Genomic DNA, 25,081 nt, shown 5'->3' with positions numbered 1-25,081 from the left:
ATATGCTAAAGAAGCATCCAGGGGCGAGAAGAAAGGTGATTCTGCAGGGGAGAGGCGAAAACAGAAGCCATGTCCTTGACTAAGTGGTGGGGGGTGAAACCCAGCTGTGCCTGGCTGAGCCAGATTGAAGCCCGAGACCAAAGGGAAAAAATCAGTAATACTGATTCCGTCTTGACTTCAATTTTTGATAATTTGTTCATGATGTATTTTTGCATTCATGGTAATTATTAAAATATCATATATGTTGATTAATGACATTTAGGGGGTTCTTTTAGATTTTGCACCTGAGAAAGAAATCTTTGAGAGAGACATTCTAGTATAAGAGGGAGTATGCAGGAAGGGAGTGTATAAGAATAAGGGGGCAAGGGCCTCTGATGATTGGCAAGGGCAGCCCGCAGGTTGACAGGCACCAGAAAGAAACAAGGAGAGGTGGTTTGTACCCTCCGCAAGGCGGTGGACCGTGCTCCGGAATGCAGCTTCAGCAGGGATAGAGCTCCCCCTGGTGGGCCAAGGTGGGAACGACAGCTCAGAATGGATGGGGCGGGAGCCTAAGGCTCGCCCTGGCTCGCAGAGACCAGAATGAACCAACCCGCTCCCTCCCCGAGAAGGGGCGTGGTCCCAGAGGGAGCGGGAGGAGCAGTCGAGAGCAGAGCAAATTTTGAGAAAGGAGGGATCAACGGTTTGAATAGTCAGAATAGTCTCAGGTGCCTCCTTGAATTTGGCCTGTTTGCATAGGTGCAGCAAGAGGTGAACATTTAAGCCAGTCAACCTCTTCAGGTATGCGGTATTGCACAAACTAAGATGAAAAGCTTTACCTTTTATGTGCAAATATTCTAAAGGAATCTTGGCGTGGACCTTTAAAAGTCCTGATTATTTCTCCGAAGTCTAGGATCAAGGTCAAGAAAGTCCCTTCACACATGTCACCTGCAGCGCCTATGAGTGGAAGTGAAGTTCTATCTCAGAGATGCTGCCGACATTTAACGAGGTTCTATCAAGGAGCAGTCTTCTTTACCACTGTGAGGCTGGGACATTTTTAAAAAAATAGATTTTAAAAAGTATTACTGAAGTCGAGGAGTGTGAAAGGTAAAAGGAACCGACTATCAACCTGGGTAGCCAGGCAGGTTTGGCTGTCACTGGGCATCTGATCCCAGGGTCTTTGATGCTGGGCTATGACAGCTGTCTGATCAGAGATCAGATGGAGTTTGAATGACTCAGAGCAACTTTGGTTGCTATAAGACTGAGTGACTCCAAGACTCACATCATCAAGAAAATTGGGACTGCATTGGCAGTTTGACATAAAGAAGGTGAGCAGGCATTTGGAGACTGCGACCTGACTTGCTTGGACAGCGGGAGGTAGGATTCCTTTGGAGCAAGAGATAAGCATCAGTCATGCTTCTCAGAGAAAGTGGACACCTCCAGCCTGATGGGTTCAGGATACAGGCAAACCTAAAGCAGACAGCCAGCCCATGTTGTCACAGGGCCCCAGGTGAGGTCTGCCTCCATAATTTTACTTTTAAGTGACTATTATCCAATAATTTCATTTGAAACTATTTTGGAAGCATAACTACTTCCAGAATGTAATGGTTTTTTTTAAATGATACTTGTCTGGGATGTAATATTGCTAAGTATTCCGTGAGATGAGATGGTTAGATAGCATCACTGACTCAATGAATCATGAATCTGAGGAAACACGGGGAGATTGTGAAGGAGGGAAGAGCTTGGGGTCACAAAGACTTGGACCTGACTTAGCGACTGAACAACAATGTCTTGTGAGACCTGCACGTCCGTTTCCTCTGTAAAACTGAGGGGAGCTGGCAGAAAGCAAAAACCAGGGGAAATATCTTCATATTTCAAAAGGTTATTAGCTTTTGCTATTCAACAACAACAAAAAATAATAAAACCCTCATAACTTGTTTGGAGAATTTCAGTGTTTTTCATTTGTTATTATAAAAATCAAGGGCCATTTTGTAACTTTTTCAAGTATGTAGTTGTTACATGTATGGTAATATGTCTTTAGTGATAAACTCCTTTTAAGGAAAGGTTTTCTCTTTGAGTTAAACATGCTGTTTAAATCAATTTCTCATTTAAAATTTAATAAAAAATAATAAAATAAAAAAAACATAAACAAAAGAAAAAATAAAAAAGTTAAGAAAAAAAACAAAAAAATTAAATTTAATTAAAAAATAAAGACATTCTCAGATAAATACAAACAGAAGTCGTTGCTAGCCAACCTGTTTTACAGAAGGAAGTCCTTGGAATTGATAAGGAAGGACCCTGGATGGTAGGTTTAAGTCGCAGGAAAGAATAATACAGGAAATGCTAAACTCATGGGTAAATCAAAACACTGATCTATATCTTTCCTTCCTTTACTGTCTTTTAAAAATGAAGTTGTTTAAATAATTATTATAGGGCTGTATTGTTGGGTTTTTAACACATGTAGATGTAGGAGATATGACAAAAATAGAATAAAGAAGGGGAAGAAATAGAACTACATTGCTATATATTTATTGGATTTAAGTCATTATAAATCTGAAACAGTTTCTCATAAGTTAAAGAAGCATACTGTAGTTCCTAGAGTAATCACTAAGAAATGAGCTTAGAAACATAGAAACAGTGGAATTAAAATAATACAGTAGAAATGTTTTAAAGAATTTCTCAGTTACACCTTATATATATATATATTTTTGGATGATCTGGGTTTCTGTTGCAGCATGCAGGGGCTTCCCTAATTGGACTCTCTAGTTGTAGCCCCTGGGCTTAGTTACCCCACTAAATGTGGGCTCTTAGTTCCCTTACCAGGGATAGAACTTGTGCCCTCTGCATTGGAAGGTGGATTCTTAACCACTGGACCATCAGGAAAGTCCCAATAAAAATATTTTTAACACAAGAGAAGGCAGTACAGAAGGAACAGTTTTTTTGTTTTAATGCAACAGTTCTGTGTCTTGATTATTGTGGTGGTTGCATGGTGGTTATACTTGTGATAAAATTGCACAGAACTAATACCCAGTAACAGGGGGCTACCCAGGTGGTGCAGTGCTAAAGAATTCGCCTGCTAATGCAGGAGACGCAAGAGATGGGGGCTCTATCTCTGGGTTGGGAAGATCCCCTGGAATAAGAAATGGCAACCCAATCCAGTATTCTTGCCTGGAAAATTCCATGGACAGAGGAGCCTGGCAGGCTACAGTCCCTGAAGTCATAAAGAGTCGGACACGACTGAGCTGCTGAGCACACACACGTACAACATACGCAGGCACACTTGAGCACACGTGAAAACTGGTGAAATCTGCATAAGGTCTCAGTCAAGTTCACAGCGTCGTGCCAAGGTCAATTTCCTTATTTTTATATTGGACTATTGTATAGTGTAATTGTGTTGGTAATTATTTAACTGTATACGTTGGCGAGACTCATTGAGCTCTACATTTAAATTGATGATTTTCATTGTACATAAATTATACCTCAGAAAGCTAATTTAAAAATATAAAACAATTTAAAAAATAAGCAAAAGAAACTATAAAACCATAAATACTAGAGTCACCTAAAAAAGGAGGAAGGAAGGGAAAGAGAGGGGAAGGAAACCACAGCTTGGAAGGAACGGATACTGTGCAAGATGAAGAAAACTCTCTCTCACACACGTCACACACACCACCACCAACAACCACAGCAATGACAATAACAATACCGTCATTTACATCCTCAGAGAAGTAAACGATAAAAGGAACTCGTGAATTAGCATCGTGGCAGCAGATTCGAAGGAAAGCACAAGGACTGAAAGTTTAAGTTAGAGGAAACCTCCCCAAAAGTAGTACAAAAAAAAAAAAGAAAAGAAGATTAGATATAAAATTAGAAGACCATCTGGGAGATGCAAAAACCGAATAATGGAAGTTCCAGATGGGAAAACAGAGAAAGCAAAGGGGAAAGAAGCAACGAAATACTTGAGGAGAATTTCCCAACCCTGAGACGCATGTGTGTTGAGATTGACGAGTAGACAAAAAGTACATGTACGCTATATATACAACTATGTCAAATATGTATAAATATATATACGCAGCTGTGTGAAATATACTCACAAGGACAGAGGCCAGAGGAAATACACATAGCGAAAAAAGAGTTATTTTGTTATAATGATGATATGAGTCTTTTAAATTTTATTTTGTTATGCATATTTGTATAAATTAAGATCAAAAACCTTTGCTTTTAATCTCACCCCCAAGTGCCTGCAGAAAGAGTCCAAACTTGCCTAATAAAAATTCTATAATGGCTCCCCATTACCTTAAGGTCTTTCAGGATTCTCAATAAGAAATGGTGAAGTTCGTTCTGCCTGCATGCTCCCATCTCCTGCCACATCCCTCCACCCACCCGCACTCCCATCTTATCGGAACACCCAGCAGCAGAGGCTTCTTGAGGAAACCCCAGCATCTGGCAGGAACTCCTCCTTCTCCCCAGGTCTCCATGGTAACACTTAACCACTCGGTTGTAAGCGGAGTTATCCCTTGATTTGGATGCCTGATTTCAGGCAGAAGAAACCAATTTCCTGAGGTCTGCTTCACACTTTAAACAATTGTTCGACGTTCGGGGTGAGGGAAGGGCAATCATTACAATGCTGCTTCTTTCATGAGGCCTTCCTGATTCCCACACAACCACCACCACCACCCCCGCCATTCCAGGAGAAATCAAACTTTCCCTCTGTGTTGCCACAGCATTTTGTGTGACCTTGGGTGACTTATTCTGTTACTCAGTTTCCTCATCTGTAAAATGGGGGCAAGAATGCTACTTACCTTACGAGGTTACTGTGAGGATTAAATCAGGTTATGTTTGGTGCCTTAGGGGTAAAGAACTCACCTGCCAATGAAGGAGATGTGGGTTTGATCCCTGGGTTGGGAAGATGCCCTGGAGAAGGAAATGGCAACCCACTCCAGGGGTATCTTAGTTACCCAACCAAAGATCTGACCCGTGCCCCCTGCAGTGGAAGCACAGAGTCCTAACCACTGGACCACCAGGGATTATAAACTGCCCCTGGGCTCAGTCATGTCTGACTCTTCTGCAACCCCATGGACTGTAGCCCACCAGGTTCCTCTGTCCATGGGATTTCCCAGGCAAAAATACTGGAGTGGGTTGCCATGCTCTCCTCCAGGGGATCTTCCAGACCCAGGGATCAAACCCACCACGTCTCCTACATTGGCAGGTGGATTCTTTACCACTGAGCCACTAGGTAGCCATCCAGGAAATCTTCCTTGACTGTGCAAGGACAAGCACACACGGGGTCTGTACGCGCATGCGCAGGTGTGTACACACACTTGGGGACACACGTGGTCAGTATGTTCTTCTGTGCTCATCATGGCTGACCGTCCAGTCTGCAGCATTTGGGCCGCAGTGACCGCCTCCCCCTTCTGGAGGTGCAGCATCCTCCAGCCGAGGTTCCTGGGACCTTCTCTCTCTCGGATTTCCACCTACGTCTCTGGAAGTACCCCTCAGCCTCTTCTCGCCCCAGGCCCTTCCCCCACTTGCCCTTGAACATGTTTTCTTAGTGCCATCTCAGCCCTGCTCGTCTCACTTTGGACTCTGCTGGGCAAACTTCATCAAAACCACAGATTCATTGGAAAAGTCTGGAAAAGTCACAAGCCCGGGTTATCACCCGCTGAGCCCTCTGTGCTGACCTCCAGGTCTCCAAAACCCGAAGGACTTCCTGCTCTCCTTCTGTCATCTCCCTCACAGGGCCAATTACAAGACCTCAGCTGCTGTCACCTGTACCAGCTTGCTCACTCCTGAGGCTCCCCTCTTCCACCCCCAACCCTGCCCCTAGTGGTGCTGTGTCAGCTCAGACCCCTCCGCTTTCCACCTGGAAAACAAGCTCCCCTCTGTTCTCTTGGCTGATGCCAGAGTGAGTTCTCACCGGTTGTGTTTCTTCCTGAAATCCTGTCCCTGTGAATAAACGGATGCCTACCTGGGTAGCTGTATGATGAATCAACTATGGCAAGGTGTTAACTGCAGAAACTAGGGGATAGACATGGGGGTGTTTGTTGCAATTCTTTCGACTCCTTTGTGCTTCATAATTTCCAGAAGGTGTTGGGGGAAATGTCCTTCGATGGCTTCTTTTGGCTTTGGGGAAGACTCTGTCTTATCTCAGACTCTGTCATGTAGACCCTAAGACTCTCTGTGATCCAGCCGCTGCTTCCTCGGTGACATCATCTGCTACTAGTGACATGTCCCTTTCCCACACATTGTTCCTTTTTTATTTTTTAACTTTTTAAATTTTGTACTGGGGTACAGCCGATTAGCAATGTTGTGATAACTTCAGGTGGACTGCAAAGGGCCTCAGCCATAAATATACACGTATCCGTGCGTGCGTGCTCAGTCATGACCAATTCTTTGTGACCCCACGGACTGTGGCCCGCCAGGCTCCTCTGTCCATGGGATTCTCCAAGGAAGAGTACTGGAGGGGGTTGCCATTTCCTCCTCCAGGAGGTCTTCCCCTGGAAGATAGAACCTGCGTCTCCTGCATCTCCAGCATTGGCAGGTGGATTCCTTACCACTGCTCCACCTGGGAAGCCCATGTACATGTATCTAATCCCTCTTAAACTTCCCTCCAATCCAGGCTGCCACATAACATTGAGTTCCCTATGCTATACAGTAGGACCTTGTGGGTTGTCCATTTTAAACATGGCAGTGTACACACGCCCGTGCCCAGCCTCCCTATCTCTTCCCCCATCCTTCCCCCTGGCAACCGTAATTTCTCCCACAAACCATCCTGAATTACTTGGGAGCCCCCGCAGAGTATGTGGTGTCTCATTCCTCTGGGCCCACCTCGCTGTTCCCAATTCCTGGAATGCCCTTCCCTGCGTTCTCCTCTGGCCATCCCCGACCCCTTTGCACTCTTCTGACTCATCTCAAGGGACACCTCCTCCAGGACCCCCTCCAGAATCTCAGCAGAGAATTGTGGTAGAAGGGCCTCACCTAGGGCTGGATGCCGCAGCCCTGGAAGCCTGGCCCGAGGCCGGGGCTCTGGTTACCCTGCGTCTCCGAGAATCACCTAAGATCGCTCATTTCTTCCCTTAGAGGATACATCCTCAGGCAGCTGCCCTGCCCTTGCGACAGACACACTGAGCAGGCTGAGCAAATCCCCAGGCTCAAACGGACAGGCCGACCTCGGAGACTCCAGCCGCGATAGCTGACCCAGCCCGCACGAAGCCCGGGAGCCTGCGGGCGGGGACTGTGCCCCGCGGACGGGGGAAGGCCCCCCGCCCCCTCCCGAGGAAGGGGTCCAGGCTGGGGAGGGAAGAGGGCGGGGCCTGCGGCGTTCTAGTCCGCGTCCCGGGCCTGGGACGGAAGTTGCAGAAGTACGATTAGTTTCACTTTTGTTTCTCTCTCGGGAGCCCGGCAACAGCCGCACCAGGGTCTCCGAGGGCTGGGGCGGGGGGGCCCCCAGCTCTGGGTCCTGGAGCCCAAGCCACGTAAGGAGGGGGCTTGGGGGGCGGCTAGAGGGAGAGGTGGACTGGAGGGGGTGGGGGAAGGGAGACGGCCGGAGGCACAGGAAGGGAGGGGAGGGGGACAGAGACCCAGAGGGCGGGAGCAGAGGGGAGGCGTCTCTCTCCGGGGCCAGAGAGCTGCGGTCTCCCTGGGAAACCCCCTTCGCACTCTCTCAGCGCTGCCCGCCCCGACCCTCGGCCCAGCCGCTACTTTCTGGAAGTTTGGGGGAAACGCCCCAAATTTCTTTATCAAGTATTTCACTGGCCACTGTGCCGGATGCGGGGGGCATTCGCAGACGGAGCCTCACGTGACTCCGACCCTCCAGAGGCTCCTCGGAAAGGAGGAGGCCTCCAGCAGCAAGATGGGCGGAAAGAAAAGGGCTGGGGGAGCCGGGGCTCGGACCCGGAATCCGAGAAGCTGAAAGGAAAGAGCCGGGCAGCCCCTTCCCCTCAGCCGCCCCTCTGACTTCTCCAGAGCCCATTGCGGGGCCGTCGGGGCAGGAAGTTGGGGGGCCCCCAGTTCCTGTGATGCTGCTGCGGAGGGGGAGGGGGGGCGGTCCGGGAGGCAGGTGTACCCGGCCCTGGGACTTGGGGCCCTGGGACTTGGGGCCCTGGGACTTGGGGCCCCGGCAATTGAAGCCCGTTGTTCCGCCCCACCTGCCAGGAGTCAAGGGGACTCTGTCCCCGTAGACCCTCTGCTGTGTCCTCCCTGCCCAACCCCCGCCCCGGCAGCTCACACACAGCAGGGTCCTCAGGGTCTGTTCACACCAGACTCTCACCCCATGTGCCACAAGGCCTGTCAGAGGCAGGGCGGGCGGGCAGGGGCACCCATCATTACCCCATGGGCTCTCTAAGGCCCGGCCCCTTGGTCTCTTCCGATCTCGCAGGGCCTGACACGCGCAAAGGCAGCTTTTACTTTTTCACATTTCTGAACGTGTGTACGGAGGAGGGAGGCGGTTCTTTAGCTCCAGAGACAAGAAAATTCCCAGCCATTCAGGTGAGACCCCAGACCTGGTGGGGCTTGAGTATGGGGCAGAGGTGGGAGGGCAGAGGACGGCCACTTCAGGAGTGCCCTCGACCTCTTGCTTGCAGGATGGTTTCCCAGGGCTCCTCACCATCCCTCCTGGAGGCCCTGAGCAGCGACTTCCTGGCCTGTAAAATCTGCCTGGAGCAATTGCAGGTGCCCAAAACGCTGCCCTGCCTGCACACCTACTGCCAGGACTGCCTGGCACAGCTGGCCGAGGGCGGCCGCCTCCGATGCCCTGAGTGCCGCGAGTCTGTGCCCCTGCCGCCCACGGGCGTGGCCGCCTTCAAGACCAACTTCTTTGTCAACGGACTCCTGGATTTGGTGAAGGCCCGGGCCGGTGGCGACCTGCGGGCAGGGAAGCCGGCCTGTGCCCTGTGCCCCCTGATGGGGGGCGCCAGTGCCGGGGGGCCAGCCACCGCCCGATGCCTGGACTGCGCCGATGACCTGTGCCAGGCCTGTGCCGACGGACACCGGTGCACCCGACAGACCCACAGCCATCGGGTGGTGGACCTGGTGGGCTATAGGGCCGGGTGGTACGATGAGGAGGCCCGGGAGCGCCAGGCGGCCCAGTGTCCCCAGCACCCGGGGGAGGCCCTGCGCTTCCTGTGCCAGCCGTGCTCCCAGCTGCTGTGCCGAGAGTGTCGCCTGGACCCCCACCTGGACCACCCCTGCCTGCCCCTGGCTGAGGCTGTGCGCGCCCGGAGGCCCGGCCTCGAGGAGCTGCTGGCCGGTGTGGACAACAACCTGGCTGAGCTGGAGGCCACCCGGCTGGCCGAAAAGGAAGCCTTGACCCGGCTGCGGGAGCAGGCGTCCAAGGTGGTCACGCAGGTGGAGGAGGCGGCCGAGCGAGTTCTCAGGGCCCTCCTGGCCCAGAAGCAGGAGGTGCTCGGGCAACTGCGAGCCCACGTGGAAGCTGCCGAGGAGGCTGCTCGGGAGCGCCTGGGGGAGCTGGAGGGCCGGGAGCAAGTGGCCAGGGAAGCGGCCGCCTTTGCCCGTCGGGTACTTAGCCTGGGGCGCGAGGCTGAGATCCTCTCGCTGGAGGGGGCGATCGCCCAGCGGCTCCGGCAGCTGCAGGGCTGTCCCTGGGTGCCTGGGCCCGCTCCCTGCCAGCTGCCCCAGCTGGAACTGCATCCCGGGCTCCTGGACAAGAACTGCCACCTGCTGAGGCTCTCCTTTGAGAAGCAGCAGCCACAGGACAGCGAGAAGGATGGAGCCCGAAGCGAGGGAGGTGATGCAACCCAGCCCCAGAGCAGGGATGGCGTTCAGACCCCCGATAAGGACAGAGCACAGACACCCCAAGAGGACGAAGCCCAGCCCCTCAAGGCGGAGAGAGCTGAGACTCCTGAGGACGATGGAGCCAAGACCCCGAAAGAGGGCAGAGCCCAGACACCCCAGGAAGATGGAGGAACCCAGGCCCGGGGGGGCAGCAGGTCCAACAAGAAGAGGAAGTTCAAAGGCAGGCTCAAGTCCATCTCCCGGGAGCCCAGCCCTGCCCCCGGGCCAAACCTGGAGGGCTCCGGCCTCCTCCCCAGGCCCATCTTTTTCTGTACCTTCCCCACCCGGATGCCCGGGGACAAGCGCGCCCCCCGGATCACTGGGCTCTGTCCCTTTGGCTCCCGGGAGATCCTGGTGGCGGATGAGCAGAACAGGGCCCTAAAACGCTTCTCTCTGAATGGCGACTACAGGGGCGCGGTGCCTGTGCCCGAGGGCTGCTCCCCATGCAGTGTGGCCGCCCTGCAGGACGCCGTGGCATTCTCAGCGGCCGCGCGGCTCTATCTCATCAACCACAACGGTGAGGTGCAGTGGCGCCGGGCACTGAGCCTCTGCCAGGCCAGCCACGCTGTGGCTGCCATGCCGAGCGGGGACCGGGTGGCGGTCAGCGTGTCCGGACACGTGGAGGTGTACAACATGGAAGGCAGCTTGGCCACGCGGTTCATCCCTGGGGGCAAGGCCAACCGGGGCCTGCGGGCGCTGGTGTTCCTGACCACCAGCCCCCAGGGCCATTTTGTAGGGTCCGATTGGCAGCAGAATAGCTTGGTGGTCTGTGATGGGCTGGGTCAGGTGGTTGGGGAATACCGGGGACCCGGTCTGCATGGCTGCCAGCCGGGCTCCGTGTCCGTGGATAAGAAAGGCTACATCTTTCTGACCCTTCGTGAGGTCAACAAGGTAGTGATCCTTGATCCAAAGGGCTCGCTGCTTGGCGACTTCCTGACGGCCTATCACGGCCTGGAAAAGCCCCGGGTGACCACCATGGTGGACGGCAGGTACCTGGTCGTGTCCCTCAGTAACGGGACCATCCACGTCTTTCGGGTCCGCCCTCTTGACAGTTAAAGGGCTGGGACTGGGGAGGGACTGGGGGTGGGGGGGGAGGAAAAGGGTGGGGAGAAGGCCGGCAGGGCCGCCCAGGAGATGTGGTGGCCAAGGGCATTTTCTCAGAGAGCAGGGGTTGACAGCTTTTCACAATGTGAGGTGCCAAACCCCTCATCAGGTGCAGGGATAGGGACCAAGCAGGGTTGGCATGACCATAATTCTCAGAAGCAGAGGAGGAGGGGTTGGAGAGGTGCTGGGCATTAATGCCTCTTGCTTTTGAGTTGGGGTTGGGGGGGGTGGTGACTGCCACTGCCGCTACTATAGAGTCTAGGTTTCCAAGATATGTAAACTAGTTGTGATTTGCGTTCTTCAAAACCATTCCTGATGGGGTGGCCCGGGAGGGGCTTGGGGAGGTGGGTAGAGACGGTCCTTGGAGCCAAGAAGGGTTCAGGGTATGTCGATTATGCACTTTGCAGAAGAGAGCTGAGAACCCACTCTTCTCCAGCTGGAAGGGGACAGGCTAGGTTAGCAGGGGCCTGAGATTTTGAACCCGGCAGTCAATGGCATCTTTCGCCGCAGAGATGGAAGGGCTGAGGTCATTCATTGCCTTCAGCCACAGCCGGGAAATTGAGGCTCCTCCTCCGATAGTGGCATCCCCCAGTGAAGAACGGGGTGGGCTTTGTGGGGGACCAAGTACAGACACTACCCCAGGGCAATGCATGTTTACCTCAAAGCCCTGAAGAGAATGTGCTGTTAGAAAACGGAGCCTGGTAGGGCTGGAGTCTAAAACGCAGGGCTTACCTGGGGCTAACCCTCCCAACTTCCCTCACCTCTCACCTCCAAGCCAGCCTGAGGTTGGACCTCTGTAGAATATAAAGTCTCTTCTGTTTTGATGTCTTAATACTCCTGGAGTTTATTTTTAGCCCCTTCTTAGTTTCCCAGCACAATTCCTTTTGAGAAATTCTGGCTGAACTAAGGTGTTAAAGGCATTTGTCTGTATTGCTATTATGGGTGGGGAACACACCTAATCCTAGAGGCTAGGTGTGGAACTCAGGGGCCAAACCAGTTGGAAGACCTGAGAAGTCAGTAGTGGGGCTGACATGGGTGGAGGAGTGGACATTGTATGGAGGGGTCGTGTCAGAAGTGAGCCGTAACCACAGGCCCTTTGCATGGGCTGTGGCAGTGGTGGAACTGAGGTGGCCGTGGTTAGCCAAGGGCTGTTGAGAGATGACCAAATGGAATCTTAATGTAAGGATCACGGGCTGTGAGTGGTCATGGGAACCAGAGAGATTTTGGACAAGTCCAGATGGAAAGTATAGGACGTTAGGTGGAGGGAAAAGAAAATCTTTTTCCAGGGAGGCCATTGATTTGTTTCATGAAGTGAAGGGGGAAATAATCAAAGTCGAGTGGATGGATTCAATTATATAAAAATTTGAGATGTGTGCACAGCAAATCATAATGAAGATTAAAGGAAAAATCGATGAGGGGAGGAAATTACAGAGTGTTGATCTGAGAGCTGAGTCTCCAGGGTATACAGTGACTTAAAGAGATCTACTTGGTTCAAAGGACCAAATAAGTTGGGTCCCCAGAAGGGAATCCACACAGGCCAGGACACATAAATTGAAAAAGAAAATCAACCATTTGCATTCATCAGAAAAATATTTTTGAAGCTATATCATGGGGAAATAGGCTCCTGGCATGATAAATGCTTCTTCCTGGAGATGGGTTTGGCAGGACTTGACAGGAGTGAAAGAAATGATTGTAAGATGAAGTTACTTCACATTGGGGAATACGTTCTGGGGAAAGAATTGAAAAAGAAAAAGGATTTGCAGATAGGTATTTGTGACCACGCTGTATTATAGTCATTGACAGGAAACAGCTCAGCTCTGGAAGGAATAGCCAAGTTGATTGTGGTCTAGCAGGACAGTGAGTTACTGCCTTCATGTATGACAACTATGAGAACTATTTAGACGAGTGTGATGTTCTGTGATGCAATCATAAGCAAAAAAAAAGAAAAGCTTTTGGATTTCTGATCACATCATTATAGCAACAAGGTAAAAGCATGTCTGAATAGTTTACTGAGTGTTAACAGGTTCAAAATGTGTAAATAGTGACAGGGGAGGTTGGGTTCTTTTTGAGTTATTTCATGCTGTTATTCATATATGCACATTTCTACTTCAGTTACTATTGTCCATTAAATAACGTATATGCTTAACTGTACTGCAGAAAAATACACCTCTATAAATGATATTCAAGAATAACTCCTGGATTTGCAAATGAATGTCAGAATAAATGAGACTGTTCTGGCGGGGGTAGGGGTAGAGCAGGAGCGAGGGGGAGAATCCCAGTGGGTCTGGACCCAGCAGGGAGGAAAGGCCAGCAGATCAGGGGCCTGTTTGGTGGCTGACCGTGGAATGTGCCCTGGGAAGGTTTGCAGTGGTCAGGCATTCCCATGGGTGATCTGTCATTGTGGAGTGTCCAGAGGCAAGAGACGGTCTTACTGAGTTCACCAGCTCATTCAGACCAACTGGAAACCGAGTTGTGGTTCTATGGAACCAGGTGGTATAGGGTGAGTTGCACGAGTGGGGAGACTGCGTCTGTCTTTTTCAGAGTCAGCACAGTGATGGCTCCTAGTAGGTGCTCAGTAAACATCTGTGGAGTGAATTGGTGTCTAGTAAATGGCACCCCACTCCAGTACTCTTGCCTGAAAAATCCATGGATGGAGGAGTCTGGTAGGCTGCAGTCCATGGGGTCGCTAAGAGCAACACGACTGAGCGACTTCACTTTCACTTTTTACTTTCATGCATTGGAGAAGGAAATGGCAATCCACTCCAGTGTTCTTGCCTGGAGAATCCCAGGGACAGGGAAGCCTGGTGGGCTGCCATCTATGGGGTCGCACAGAGTTGGACACGACTGAAGCGACTTAGCAGCAGCAGCAGCAAACAGTGGGACCCACCAAGGTGTCCAAAACCTTGGCTTGTGGGAAATCTCCAGTAGGGGGCACTGTGGACTCAGCCTATCTTAAGCCTCCAGGAGCGTGAGTCAGCTCTGAGTCACAAGAGATGAAATCGGGGTGTCCTGCTTATGTGTCCTGGGGCGTTCTGGCCTCTAAGGGATAAATACCTTCAGGTTAGAACAACAGTTTTGCAGAGCTGCATGGGAACTGTGTGCAGAGAGCCAGGCTGGTGGAATGGCTCCAGCCAGGAGGTGGGAATAGAGAACTTCAGAGGGGAAATACCACCTGGATACAGGAAGAGACTCCCACAGATATTGTAAAGAGCAAGCAGTTGCAGGGGACACCTGGGAAGTCAGGCTTGGGGCGATTGACAGGAGAAGGGCTTGGTCGAGGTGGCGAGGCACACGGCACTGGGAAAATGTGAAATGGATGGGAAGTATAGCACTTGAGCATCATTTTGAAAGGAAAATCCCCAGCCTCCCAACTGTGACCTGGGAATCCTAACACATCCTGGTGCCGAAAGCACCACGCAGCACCGGGACAAAGAGTTCTTGCTTCAACTACAGATGTTGAGAAATCAGGAACATCATGAAAGATATGACATCCCCCCCATCACACCCCCGCAGTGGACAGTGACAATTAACATGATCCATCATTCCTTTTCCTGTTTGGGACTTCCCAGATTGTGTACAAAAGGAGGGTGCCATTTAGGTAGAGAAAAGAGGAGTAGAGAACCTCGTTCGTATTTTTGTGCCTCGAAATGAGAGAGGCAGCGGAGATCTGGGTTGAGTGCTGGCTTCCCTGGTGGTTCAGCTGGTGAAGAACCCGCCTGCAATGTGGGAGACCTGGGTTCAATCCCTGGGTTAGGAAGATCCCCTGGAGAAGGGAAAGGCTACCCACTCCAGGATTCTGGCCTGGAGAATTCCATGGCCTGTATAGTCTATGGAGTCGCAGAGAGTCGGACACGACTGAGCGACTTTCACTTTCACCTTCTTCCAGCTAAACAGCTGTGTAATATTGGTCACGCTCCCTAACCTCTGTGGACCTGTTTCTACATCAGTAAAATACCCATCATAATATCCACTGTGCCAACCTCACAGGGTTATCGTGAGGACTGGCTGAGAGGCGTGAGGTCTTGGTTAGGAAAAATTTTAACCGACTTGTATTCATAGTACTGAGTTAATGCTTTTTTGTCAGGGTGAGCCTGAAAGGGGATGTGGTATGCATGTATTGTGAGGGAGAGGCTCAAGAATGTCTGGGAAGAGCTGTTACCTGCTTCTCTGTTGGAGGAGACTCTTCAGTTCTGCTTTCCAGCGTTTATTTGAAGAAGCCATTTGCGTAGACTCAACAGTGAGCGTAGGTGCAGAAGGGACCGATGGCCATCTTGCTAAGGCTCAGTTCTTCTCCTAAAAGCCAGCTGAGAATCAGGCTCTACTAAACCTGTATGCTAACATGTAGAAGAAATGGCCAGAGTAGCCCAGCTTTTTGTTTTTTGTTTTGGGTAAGAGAAGATAACAATTTGGGAGGGAGTCGCTCTCCGTTTGCCTTAGTCTTATTCTTACTGTATCTATAAAGCCACTCATAGGATAATCTACAGAGATAATATTCCAATGGGGCCGATGTCCAAGAGAGAAGTCAGAAATCTTCCAAGGAAGTTGATGAGGTTGGTGACCTGAGCTGGGCAGGATGTGGTAAGTGCGTGCCAATATCAAGGTATTTTGATCATCTCTCCCGAGCTTCCCTGGTGGCTCAGCGGTGAAGAGTTCACTTCCTGGGTCTGGAAGATTCCCCTGGAGAAGGCAACGGCAACCTACTCCAGTATTCTTGCCCAGGGAATCCCATGGACAGAGGAGCCTGGTGGGCTGTAGTCCGTGAAGCCTCAAGAGTCAAGACACAACTTAGCGACTAAACCACCACCCCGGCGGGTTAGCTGAGAACTAGAGCCACCTGGAAGTTAAGTGGGAGGTTGGACGGAGGGACAGAGTTCTGTCTGGGGGAGAGGGTAGCCTTGGACTAACCGGGGCAGGGAGCTGCGAGAGACACTGCTCAAGAAGTTGCTCCCAACAAGAGAAAGGTCAAGTTCAGATGTAGGCTTAGAGAAATAGGTGACTTGACCAAACCAGCCCAACCGGTTCATGAATGTAGTTCATTTAAACGAATGCAGATGGGAATAGAGTGACTGGGAGAGTGGAGAAGGCTCAGCAGGGTCTGGCTGACCTCACCCAAAGCCTAGGTGAGGAATCGACCAGGCAGAGAAGGGCCGTAAAGGCAATTGGGAAGTAGTTTGGGGAGGTTTTGGAAGGCAATCTGACTTCTCTTTGGAGGAAGTTTCTAGCTGGTTGGGTTAGCAGCCAAGAGAAATGGGATGGAAAATGGAATTGGGGCCTCTGTACCCTTGGTGTCGGCCCAGCAAATATTTCTTAGCTGCCACTGGCCTGAAGAAGCTATGTTGTAAACTCTTTCATTCCTTTAATTGTGTACTTTATATCTTACCCCCACCCCCCCGCTGTTTCTTAATAAATTCCTTTGAAAAATTGAACCTTTTCTCAGATGGTTCATGTGTGTGGGGAACGATCAACACCCAGGTAAGGAAGGGAATCAGATAGTATGGCCCTTCTTGCTGTAACTGCGAAGATGCTACCTGGAGTCCTTGGAGACACTTCAGCCGCAGGGTCTGTCATCGTCTGTGGTTCCCCCATCCTCATCCCAGGCCACGCCTGCCTCTGTGGGACAGAGGGGCCCTCTGGGCAGAGGTCTGCATCTTCCAGGCTCACATTTCGTGGGAGGGAGCCAGCAGGTGATCTGGCCCAGCAGGACCCCCGAAGTTGTGTGTAAAGGAGGTGAGTGAGGGTGCAGGTCAGGGTGGCTGTGCCCATCACTGGTCTCTGCTTGTTTTCTGGTTTGCGGGCTCCACCTGACCTGCAGTGTCTGTGATCCACGGTGGCCCCTGCCGGGCTGGGAGGTATCCACCTACTGACCAAACCTACCTCCTCTGACCTGCTCTCCAAAGTCCCTCCAGGAGTCCCTGACCCTCCTCTCTCAGTCCTGAGCAGGAAGAAGGAAGATCTCCGGTCCTTCCTTCCAATTCACTCAACCTCTGTCCTCCCTCATCAAATGCAGGGGTCAAACAGCAGTTACCGTATGTTCCCTCCCTGTGCTTCACATCCATCGACCGCCAAAATGGAAGTGGCCACCACCAACACTGTGTTAGAGATGCAGAACCCTAGACCCGGGAGCTTTGCTCATTAGAAGCAGATTTTGTTTCTGACCCCAAAGCTGCCCTTTCGAGCAGCTCTGAATCCTAAGCCCATGTCTGTTTCCTCGTTCATCGATGAGAGAGCTGAACGAAATGAGATCCCAGGTTCTTCCCTGAGCTAACAGGCCAGGACCCATCCCCAAACAGGTCCAGAATCTAGACACAGAAAGGGAAGCTCGGCAATGCCCCGTGCACCCCAAGACCGCCTTGTGCTCATTGCCAGGGCGCCCCCTCCCCCACTTGTCTCTTATGACAAGTGATAAGAGAATGCTCTAAGTGGCCCGGTGGGGAAGCAGGAGGCGGGGATGAGGGCCCACCGCTGCTGCGGTGACAGCCTGAATAAGAATTCTGCTATTCATCATCTGATGACTCAGCCTGGCTCTGGACCGGCGCCTCTGTGAGCCCTGGGGAGGGTGACTCAGCAGCTGAGGGGGCCGGGCGCGGGAGAGCCTGTGGGTCCATGTGAGCGCTGAGTGTTGCGAGAACGACTCGTTCTAGCTCCAAAGCCCCAAGGCGGAGCGTCTGTGCCTGTGGTCAGAAACACGCGGCCTCGGTCCCCAGCCATGCGGCCGAGCCTCCTCCCTCAAGCCTGGGTCTCTCCTCTGCACTGGAGAAGTCACCGGCCTGGAGGTGGCAGGCCCGTGGCCTCTGCGCATGGCCGTGGGCCCGTCTGCGAGTGGCCAGGCCACAGACTGCATGGTGGGGAAGTGGGGCCGTGTCACAGGCCAGGCACACAGCTGGACAGATGGTCTCTTCATCACTGAGGTTGGGGGAGCTGGGCTCCGGGGTCTTGCTTTTGCTTCCGCGTCAACTCAGAAAATGTCTCTTCCCCTTCAGAAAGAGCAGCATCTATTTTCTCTGCCTTGAACCCTACGTTAGGGACAGGCTCATTGGAAGAAGAGAGCCAAAGCAAGGAACCAGCGAACAGGCCCCAAAACCCAGCGTGGAGGCTGGAGGTCCATGCGCAGGGTGGCTGCATTCAGACGGCTCGCTTCTCCCCTCCAGCGCCCGCTTCCCCCCCGCCCCATCTCTGGCCGCCCTGACCACTTTCTCACCTCGATTATTCACCCGCGTCCTCACCTGCAAAACCCTTCAGGTCAAGAACTTCTGATTCACACCGAACATTCCATAATCAGGTGTTCTGTAAATACCGGTGAGTGAAAAGAGCAAATGAGTGAATTAGTGCTAAAACCTCATCCCTATCACTCACTCACATGGTTGGGTCGAACAAGGGCAGGAGCTGGAAATGTTGCTGGGGCAGGCCTGGAGGCAAAAAGAATTTATCCCTTTTCCTTAGGAGGAAGCATGAGTAACACTGAAATGATCCAAATTCTGGAGAAAAAAAGATGCTAGTCTCACTCCTCTGTACTCTTTCTTTGTTTCATAGCACTTTGACCTCCCAACACACTGTTTCATAGGATTATTTATCCTGCCTGTGGCTGATCGTTTTGTCTCCTTCTCCAGTTTCTACCCCAGGTACAATGCAAGCCCCAGGACGGGGCATTTTGCCTGTTTTGTGCACTAACACACCCCGTGCCTGTAGAATAGTGTGTGAGGGGCAGTGAACTCTGAATGAATGAATACACGAATGAAAGTTCTGTGTGGACATTTACCCTGAGGGGCAGTTCTCTCTCCATCCGCTCTGCATTTACCTGTATTAATAAAGCCCAGCAGGTACATTTTATTATCACCCTTGACTTAAAGATGGGGATGGTGAGGTTACATTATGTAAACGGGGTCACCAGGAGCCGGGCGAGGAGCTGGGCAGAGGTCAGTGCCAGCCATAGCTGGCTTGGGGCCAACTCGCTACCACTGCCTGGCGAGGTGAGGCACACGACGCCTTCCTGGGAGCCACATCTATTGCTGGCCAAAATCTTGGCTTTCGCTGCCCACCGAAGCCAAATGAAAAATATGGAGACAGGCTTTGGAGGAAATAGAAAGGTGGTTTTAACTCTCAGCCGGCAGAGAGGGGAACCCAGAAGGCTCATGTGCCTCAAGAACTGCGCCCACGTTCCATGAGGAGTCTCTGTGTGTGTGTGTTAGTCGCTCAGTCATGCCCGACTCTTCAGCTGCACAGACTGTAGCCTGACAGGCTCCTCTGTCCATGGGATTCTCCAGGCAAGAACACTGGAGTGGCTAGTCATTCCCTTCTCCAGGGGATCTTCCCGACCCAGTGATCGAACCCTGGTCTCCTGCATTGCAGGCAGATTCTTTACACATTTGAGCTACAGGGAAGTCCTTTAGGGGAGGAGTCTAGGGGCTTATATAAGACGAGGGCTCGCAGTTGGGGGTCAGTGAAGAGGACCAAAGGTGTTTGGATCTTGTCGAAAAACAGTCAGAGGCCGATGTCAGTAACCCAGGAATTGAGTCCGACAGTTCCATGGCTCTGTGGCCTTCTTTCTGATACGTAACTACAAGGGGAAGGGTGTTGTAAGGGCAAACACCAGGTACAGGATGCGTTAGGCATAGAGTCAAAGGAAAACAGGTGCGAAGTGTAGCTCCTGCAGAGTTAGCGGGGAGAAAAGCAAGCTTAGTTACAGACATGCTGAGTCAGGAGCAGTTGAAGTATCGACTGCCAGGTTGCTCTGTTCATGGGATTCTCCCAGCAAGAATACTGGAGTGGGTTGCCATTTCCTTCTCCAGAGGCTCTTCCTGACTCAGGAATTGAACCCGGGTCTCCTGCATCGCAGGCAGATTCTTTACCATCTGAGCCACTAGGGAAGTCCAAAGGAAAAACAAACAAACAAACAACTAACTAGGAATATTCAGGCCTGCTCATTGTTCTCTTTATCGTCTTTGTTCTCAGGAAAGGGAAAGAAAAAATAAACTCATTTCTCTTTTTTTCCATGTAACTGCAAAACATCCCAGTCCATCTTTCCTGGGTGAGGCTTTTTTTTTTCTCTCCATTTCCACCAACTTCCTGCACGACTCCATTCCCACCCAAAGTACAGCTTCTTGTCAGCAGATAGACTTTTCCTGGCAGAAGAACCATGGAGACACGGGAGCAGAAGGGCAGGCCATGGGGGAGACTGGTTCTGGCTCTCCCTGCTTGGGACCTGCAGACCTGGCCCAGGGCTGTACTGTTCCTGCAGCTGGCCCCCACCACCGACACCCCACAGACCATGTGGGAGGCTCCTAGGCCCAAGCCCAGGGCAGCTGGAACTCCCCAGCTCACTTATCTGTGGGAGCTGAGCTAGAACCTAGGGAAGGGCCTATGCAGCCCTAGGCATGAGGGCTCCAGGCACTGTCTCCTTTCCAGGCCGGCCCTGCAGGGCTCAGGCAGGGGGAACCATGCTCCCCAGTTTCCTTCTCAGCTCCTGTGTCTCCGTGGTTCTCTTCCAGAAAAAGCCTTTTACAGCTGAGAAGACGCTGTACTCTGGGAAAAAGGTATCTCTTGGAGGGATGTGATGGTGTCATGTGGGAAGTTAGTGGAAAGGGAGACAGAAAGTAAAACATCTCGCAGGAGACGTGGATTGGGGTGTGGTTCCCGGGAAGGCATTGTGAATATCATCGTCCCCGGGGAAAGTGCTGGGAGCTGGCCCCAGGCCAGCCACTGGCTCCTGTGTGATCCCAGGAGAAGAGAATAGAGACCCGAGAACACCAGGCTGCAGAGACTTCAGAACACGCACGTCCACGCTCAGGGAGACCCTGTGCCATTGGTCTCCTCCATCCAAGGCCTGGGGGAGGCAGTGGGAGAGGAAGGGAAGGAGACTGGGATGTCTGAGCATCAGCTGGAAGTGGTCCATCGGGGGAGATGGAAGCTGGATTGGGGTTTGTCGGGGAGAATCTGTGCCCAGATGTTGAGAAGCAGTGAGTGCCACGCCCCGCGTGTGGGTTTGTGCCTGTGGCCAGGACCGCTGGGCATTTGTGCCGGTGGGTTTAGGTGAGGTGTATGCGTGCTCTCTAGCAAAGCCCACGGATGTGGGGGACTTGCTGTCAGGGTGTTCCTAGGAAGGGTATCATGCCAACTTTTGCCTCATTAGAGAATCAAGCCTGGAATTTCCCTGAAGCTCATTTCCTACCACTTAATCCTTAGCACAGGATCACAGTGGCCAAGTCTGTCCCCCGCCCCGAGGGCAGATGCTGGGCGTGAGCGAGCAGCAGAGCCCTCCAGGAGTGCCCCGACCTCCCGTCCGCCTCTCCCCACCGAGGCCCCTCTCCTAACACACAGTCACATGTGCCTTCCCCCCTGGCTTCTTCCTCCCTTTCCAAAAAGAACGGGAGTCAAGGCAAGGAGATCCCCATTTAACCCCAGCTCCACCGCTGGCTAAGCAGCTGACCTCTGCAGAGGCTCCTTCACCTCTCTGAACCGCCGTCCCTCATCTGTAAAATGGGTGTGGTACAACAGTAGGAAGGCTCTCGGATGAACAGGCAAGATGAAGAACGTACAAAAATAAATAAGTAAAATAGATGACCAACAAGGACCTACTGTATAGCACAGGGAATGCTGCTGAATAGCCTGTGATAACCTAAATGGGAAAAGAATTTGAAAAAGAAGAGACACATGTATAACTGAATCACTTTGCTGTATACTTGAGACTGCTGCAACATTGCCAAACAGCTATGCTCCAATAGAATGTATTAATAAACAATTTTTAAAAATAAAAAGATGAAGGATGTAAATGCACTCAGAGAGTGCCTGGCACGTGGAGATGTTTGATCCAAGGCCACCCTTTCCCTCCTTCTGTCACCCACCCCTTGGGACCACGGGTCTTCTCTCGATCCTTTGAGAGACAAAACACCCCTTGCGCCTATCGCTCAGGCCATTATGCAGCGGGTATTTATTGGGCTCTGCCTCTAAGTAACCAGTGCAAACAGCAAGTGCAAAAATGTCTGGGAATGGGATTTCCCTGGAGGCCCAGTGGCTAAGGCTCTACATTTCCAGTGCAAGGGGCCCAGGGTTTGATCCCTGATTGGGGTACTAGACCCCACATGCCGAAAGTAGAGATTCTGCATGCCACAGCTAAGACCTGGTGCAGCCAACTAAATTAGTTCAAAAAAAAAAAAAATGTCCAGGGAAGGCATGACCGGGGGGAAGGCTGACCTGTCACCCAGACACAGTGGCTCTAACACGGTGCTTCATCACAGCCCAGCACCTGCTTCTTGGCTACACGTGTGCACCCTGGACCAGCCAATCTCAGGTGCCTGCAATGCAGGAGACCTGGGTTCAATCCCTGGGTCAGGAAGATCCCCTGGAGAAGGAAATGGCAAGCCACCCCAGTATTCAAAACTGGAGAGTCCCATGGACTGTACAGGCTATAGTCCACGGGATCGCAAAGAGTTGGTCCACTTTCAACATAAAGTGGACACACAAAGAATAGCTTACAGACCCCAAATGCTGGCTTGGACATCCACAGGCACGTGGACTCATCTCTGCCGGGAGCCTCAGAATGTGGCTTTAGCGTGGAAGCAGAAGAAAGCCGGGGTGCCGGATGATCTTAATGGCTAGCTGACAGTCTGGGGCATCCTCGCCACCTCTGGACACACCCTTCCTGGGTCCTGGCCACTGCAGTTGTGGAAAGTGAAAAGTGAAAGTGTTAGTCACTCAGTTGTGTCCTACTCTTTGCGACCCCATGGACTGTAGCCCGCCAGGCTTCTCTGTCTATGGGGTTCTCCAGGCAGCAACACTGGAGTGGGTTGCCATTCCCTTCTCCAGGGGATCTTCCCAACCCAGGGATCAAACCCAGGTCTCCTGCGCTGCGGGCAGATTCTTTACTGTCTGAGCCACCAGGGAAGCAGTTTGTGGGATGCAACACCAATTCTCCTGCAACGCTTGGAGACCTGGCACCAAGATGGGTCTCTTTGGATCTGCCTTTATGATGAGAAGGAACTTTCCCTTCGTCTTGGCATCTTCCTTTGGGCAGAAGACAATGCAGTTACCTCGTTTAAATGCAATCACAACCTTATCTGCTCCTCTGAGGTTTCACTGAGGTCTCCTTAATTGGATTTGGGATATTCACAGACAGACAGTCTCCTAGGTAATTTCTACAGAGGGCTAATATCCTCTCCTAAACTGAGTTTCTTCCTAATTGAATCCTCAGAAGGCGATGCTAACTTTAAGGTACTTGGCTGTCCGGCCCAAGTTCCGCCCACATGCGGCAGTATCACAGGACACAGGCGGAAAGGTTACACCCAGTCCCTGCCTCTAAACGATGTACAAGCCGGTAGGGAAAACAAAGCAAACGCGTGTGAATAATCCAGGGCTGAGTGTGTGGTTGTGTGGGTCCTACGAGGGAGCCAGTTCAAAGGAGAGATAGCCCAGGGTGGCCTGGAGGAGGCTGGGAAGGCTTTGGGGAAGAAGCAGAAGGTGAGGCATCTTGGGAGTCTCTGTGGATAGCTGGCTTTCGTAAGAAAAGCAGGGGAGGTGGAACATTCCAGAGGCAAGAAATGGGTCTGGAAAATGGAAATCTTTGGTCTAGATGGAAAGGGGACAGATATGGGCGGTTCAGATCCCGGCCCCTCTCTCACTCCCACCGCTCTGGGTCCTCTTCCTCATCCTTGAGCTGGGCTTGCTGAGAGTGTCAGGGAGGCTGAGGGTGGGGGAGGGCCCTGGGTGAGGCCTATCTCCTCCATCTCCCCCAAATACACAAACACATGTGAGTCCAGACACAGCAGAACTAACGGTCTGCCGGACAGGAAAGCCCTGTCAGAGGGCAGGGAATCTCCACCCCAGGGCCCGAGGGACAGCCCTGGGCTGTCCACCTGCTGCACAGCTCACCACCTGATTCAGCCCGGAAACCAGCCCCCACCCCCTCCCTCACCCCCGGGTGCTAGACACAACACGACCTCTTCGCCTCACCTACCAGCCCCTTGGGATTCTCAGAAGTGGTAACAGGGAGTTCCCAAGTCAGGGGCTTTCCATCTAGCTCCCACCTCCACCCCCATTTCCCTGAGTAAGCTACCAGCACAGGGAAGATGGAGTCTGGCATGCCATTTCTGGAAAGGGAAGACTGGAGGAGAAAACCCCTCGGAGCCCCGCTCTGTTGGTTCAGCTTTATATCCAGACATTGACACACCCAGAACAGAATGGTTTCTAAAGCAGGAACTCAGAGGAACTTCCCTAGTGGTCCAGTGGTTAAGAATCCCCCTTCCAATGCAGGAAATGCAGGTTTGATCCCTGGTTGAGGAACTAAGATCCCACATGCCTCGGGGGCAACTAAGCTCATGCTCGGGAAGAGAAGCCAGTGTGCCACAGAGAAGAAGTCAGAAAAAAAAAATTTTTTTTAATGGGAGCTCAAGATGAGAAGGGATGCCGCCTAATTTCCTGGGGTCCCCTCTGAAAGAGCTAGACCCTGAAACAAGACAACGGTTCCTCTGCTTCCCCAGACTGCCTGGTCCTTAGACAGAGCTGGCCCGTGTGGAGCCGAGGACTCAGGAGGAGGGCGAGGTCTCTGCCTGCAGGGCCCCCAAGGCTCCTGCCGACCCTGGCATGCCAGAGGCTGCTGGGTCTGGGGCCAGCCTCGCAGCGTGGTGAGCTGGCAGGCCGGGCTGCATCCTGGGAAAGAGGGAATGGGCCCCAGGGAGCTGTTGTCACTCTGGGCTGTGAATAACAGAGGCCTCATCAGCGCCCCAGAGCCTAGGGGCAGAAGCTTCCAGCATAGGGACTGACTAAGAGAGCAGGTCTGGGCAGGTGGGCAGGGATCAATCGGTGAGGCTGTCGGGCCACACACACACACACACACACACGCACACACGCACACACGCACACACATGCGCCCGCGCGCTTGAGCAAATCTCCCGGCCTTCTGTTTGGGGTCCTTCTGCCCAAATGACTCTCTGCTTCTCGAGGCTGTCACACTCCCCTACACTCCTCGGCTGGACTTCTCCTCACCTGCCCCAGGCCTTGGCTGCCTGCCTGGTTTCGTGTGTCACTCAGGAGGCATTTGGCCTAACCCTCTTTGGAGCCCCTTATCTTTAGAAATGCCCATCTTTCTCTAGAACAGGGCCCTGAGTCCTTCCAGGGCTAAGCCATGTCTCCAGCTCCAGCACTTTTATATTCTCCTTGCAAGCAGAAAACATGACGAAAGTATCTCTCCAAGAATGCCAGCAGAGGACAATTATGATAGTGG

The 25,081-nt window shown here is 52.2% G+C and overlaps 1 protein-coding gene across 2 annotated transcripts; it reads left to right on the top strand.

The window, feature by feature from the left end:
- Positions 1–7,287: 7,287 nt before the first annotated feature.
- On the top strand, positions 7,288–16,295 carry TRIM56 (tripartite motif containing 56). Of its 2 annotated transcripts, XM_069571395.1 has the most exons (3): positions 7,288–7,448; positions 8,351–8,460; positions 8,556–16,295. In XM_069571395.1, the coding sequence occupies exon 3, from the start codon at positions 8,557–8,559 to the stop codon at positions 10,819–10,821; it is 2,265 nt and encodes a 754-aa protein (XP_069427496.1). In that variant the 5' UTR covers positions 7,288–7,448; positions 8,351–8,460; position 8,556; the 3' UTR covers positions 10,822–16,295. The 2 variants fall into 2 exon arrangements, with proteins under 2 accessions (XP_069427496.1, XP_069427497.1); XM_069571396.1 differs by lacking the exon at positions 8,351–8,460 and having other exon boundaries at positions 7,306–7,448.
- Positions 16,296–25,081: the final 8,786 nt, after the last annotated feature.

Source organism: Ovis canadensis, chromosome 24 (genome assembly GCF_042477335.2).
Source record: "Ovis canadensis isolate MfBH-ARS-UI-01 breed Bighorn chromosome 24, ARS-UI_OviCan_v2, whole genome shotgun sequence".
NCBI lineage: Eukaryota > Metazoa > Chordata > Mammalia > Artiodactyla > Bovidae > Ovis > Ovis canadensis.
Note: the sequence above shows the minus strand (reverse complement) of the source record. Positions and strands in the feature narration are given on the sequence as shown.

Bases quoted from the DNA above. Each gene is read 5' to 3' on its own strand.
- TRIM56 (XM_069571395.1), top strand. From the start codon at position 8,557: ATGGTTTCCCAGGGCTCCTCACCATCCCTCCTGGAGGCCCTGAGCAGC.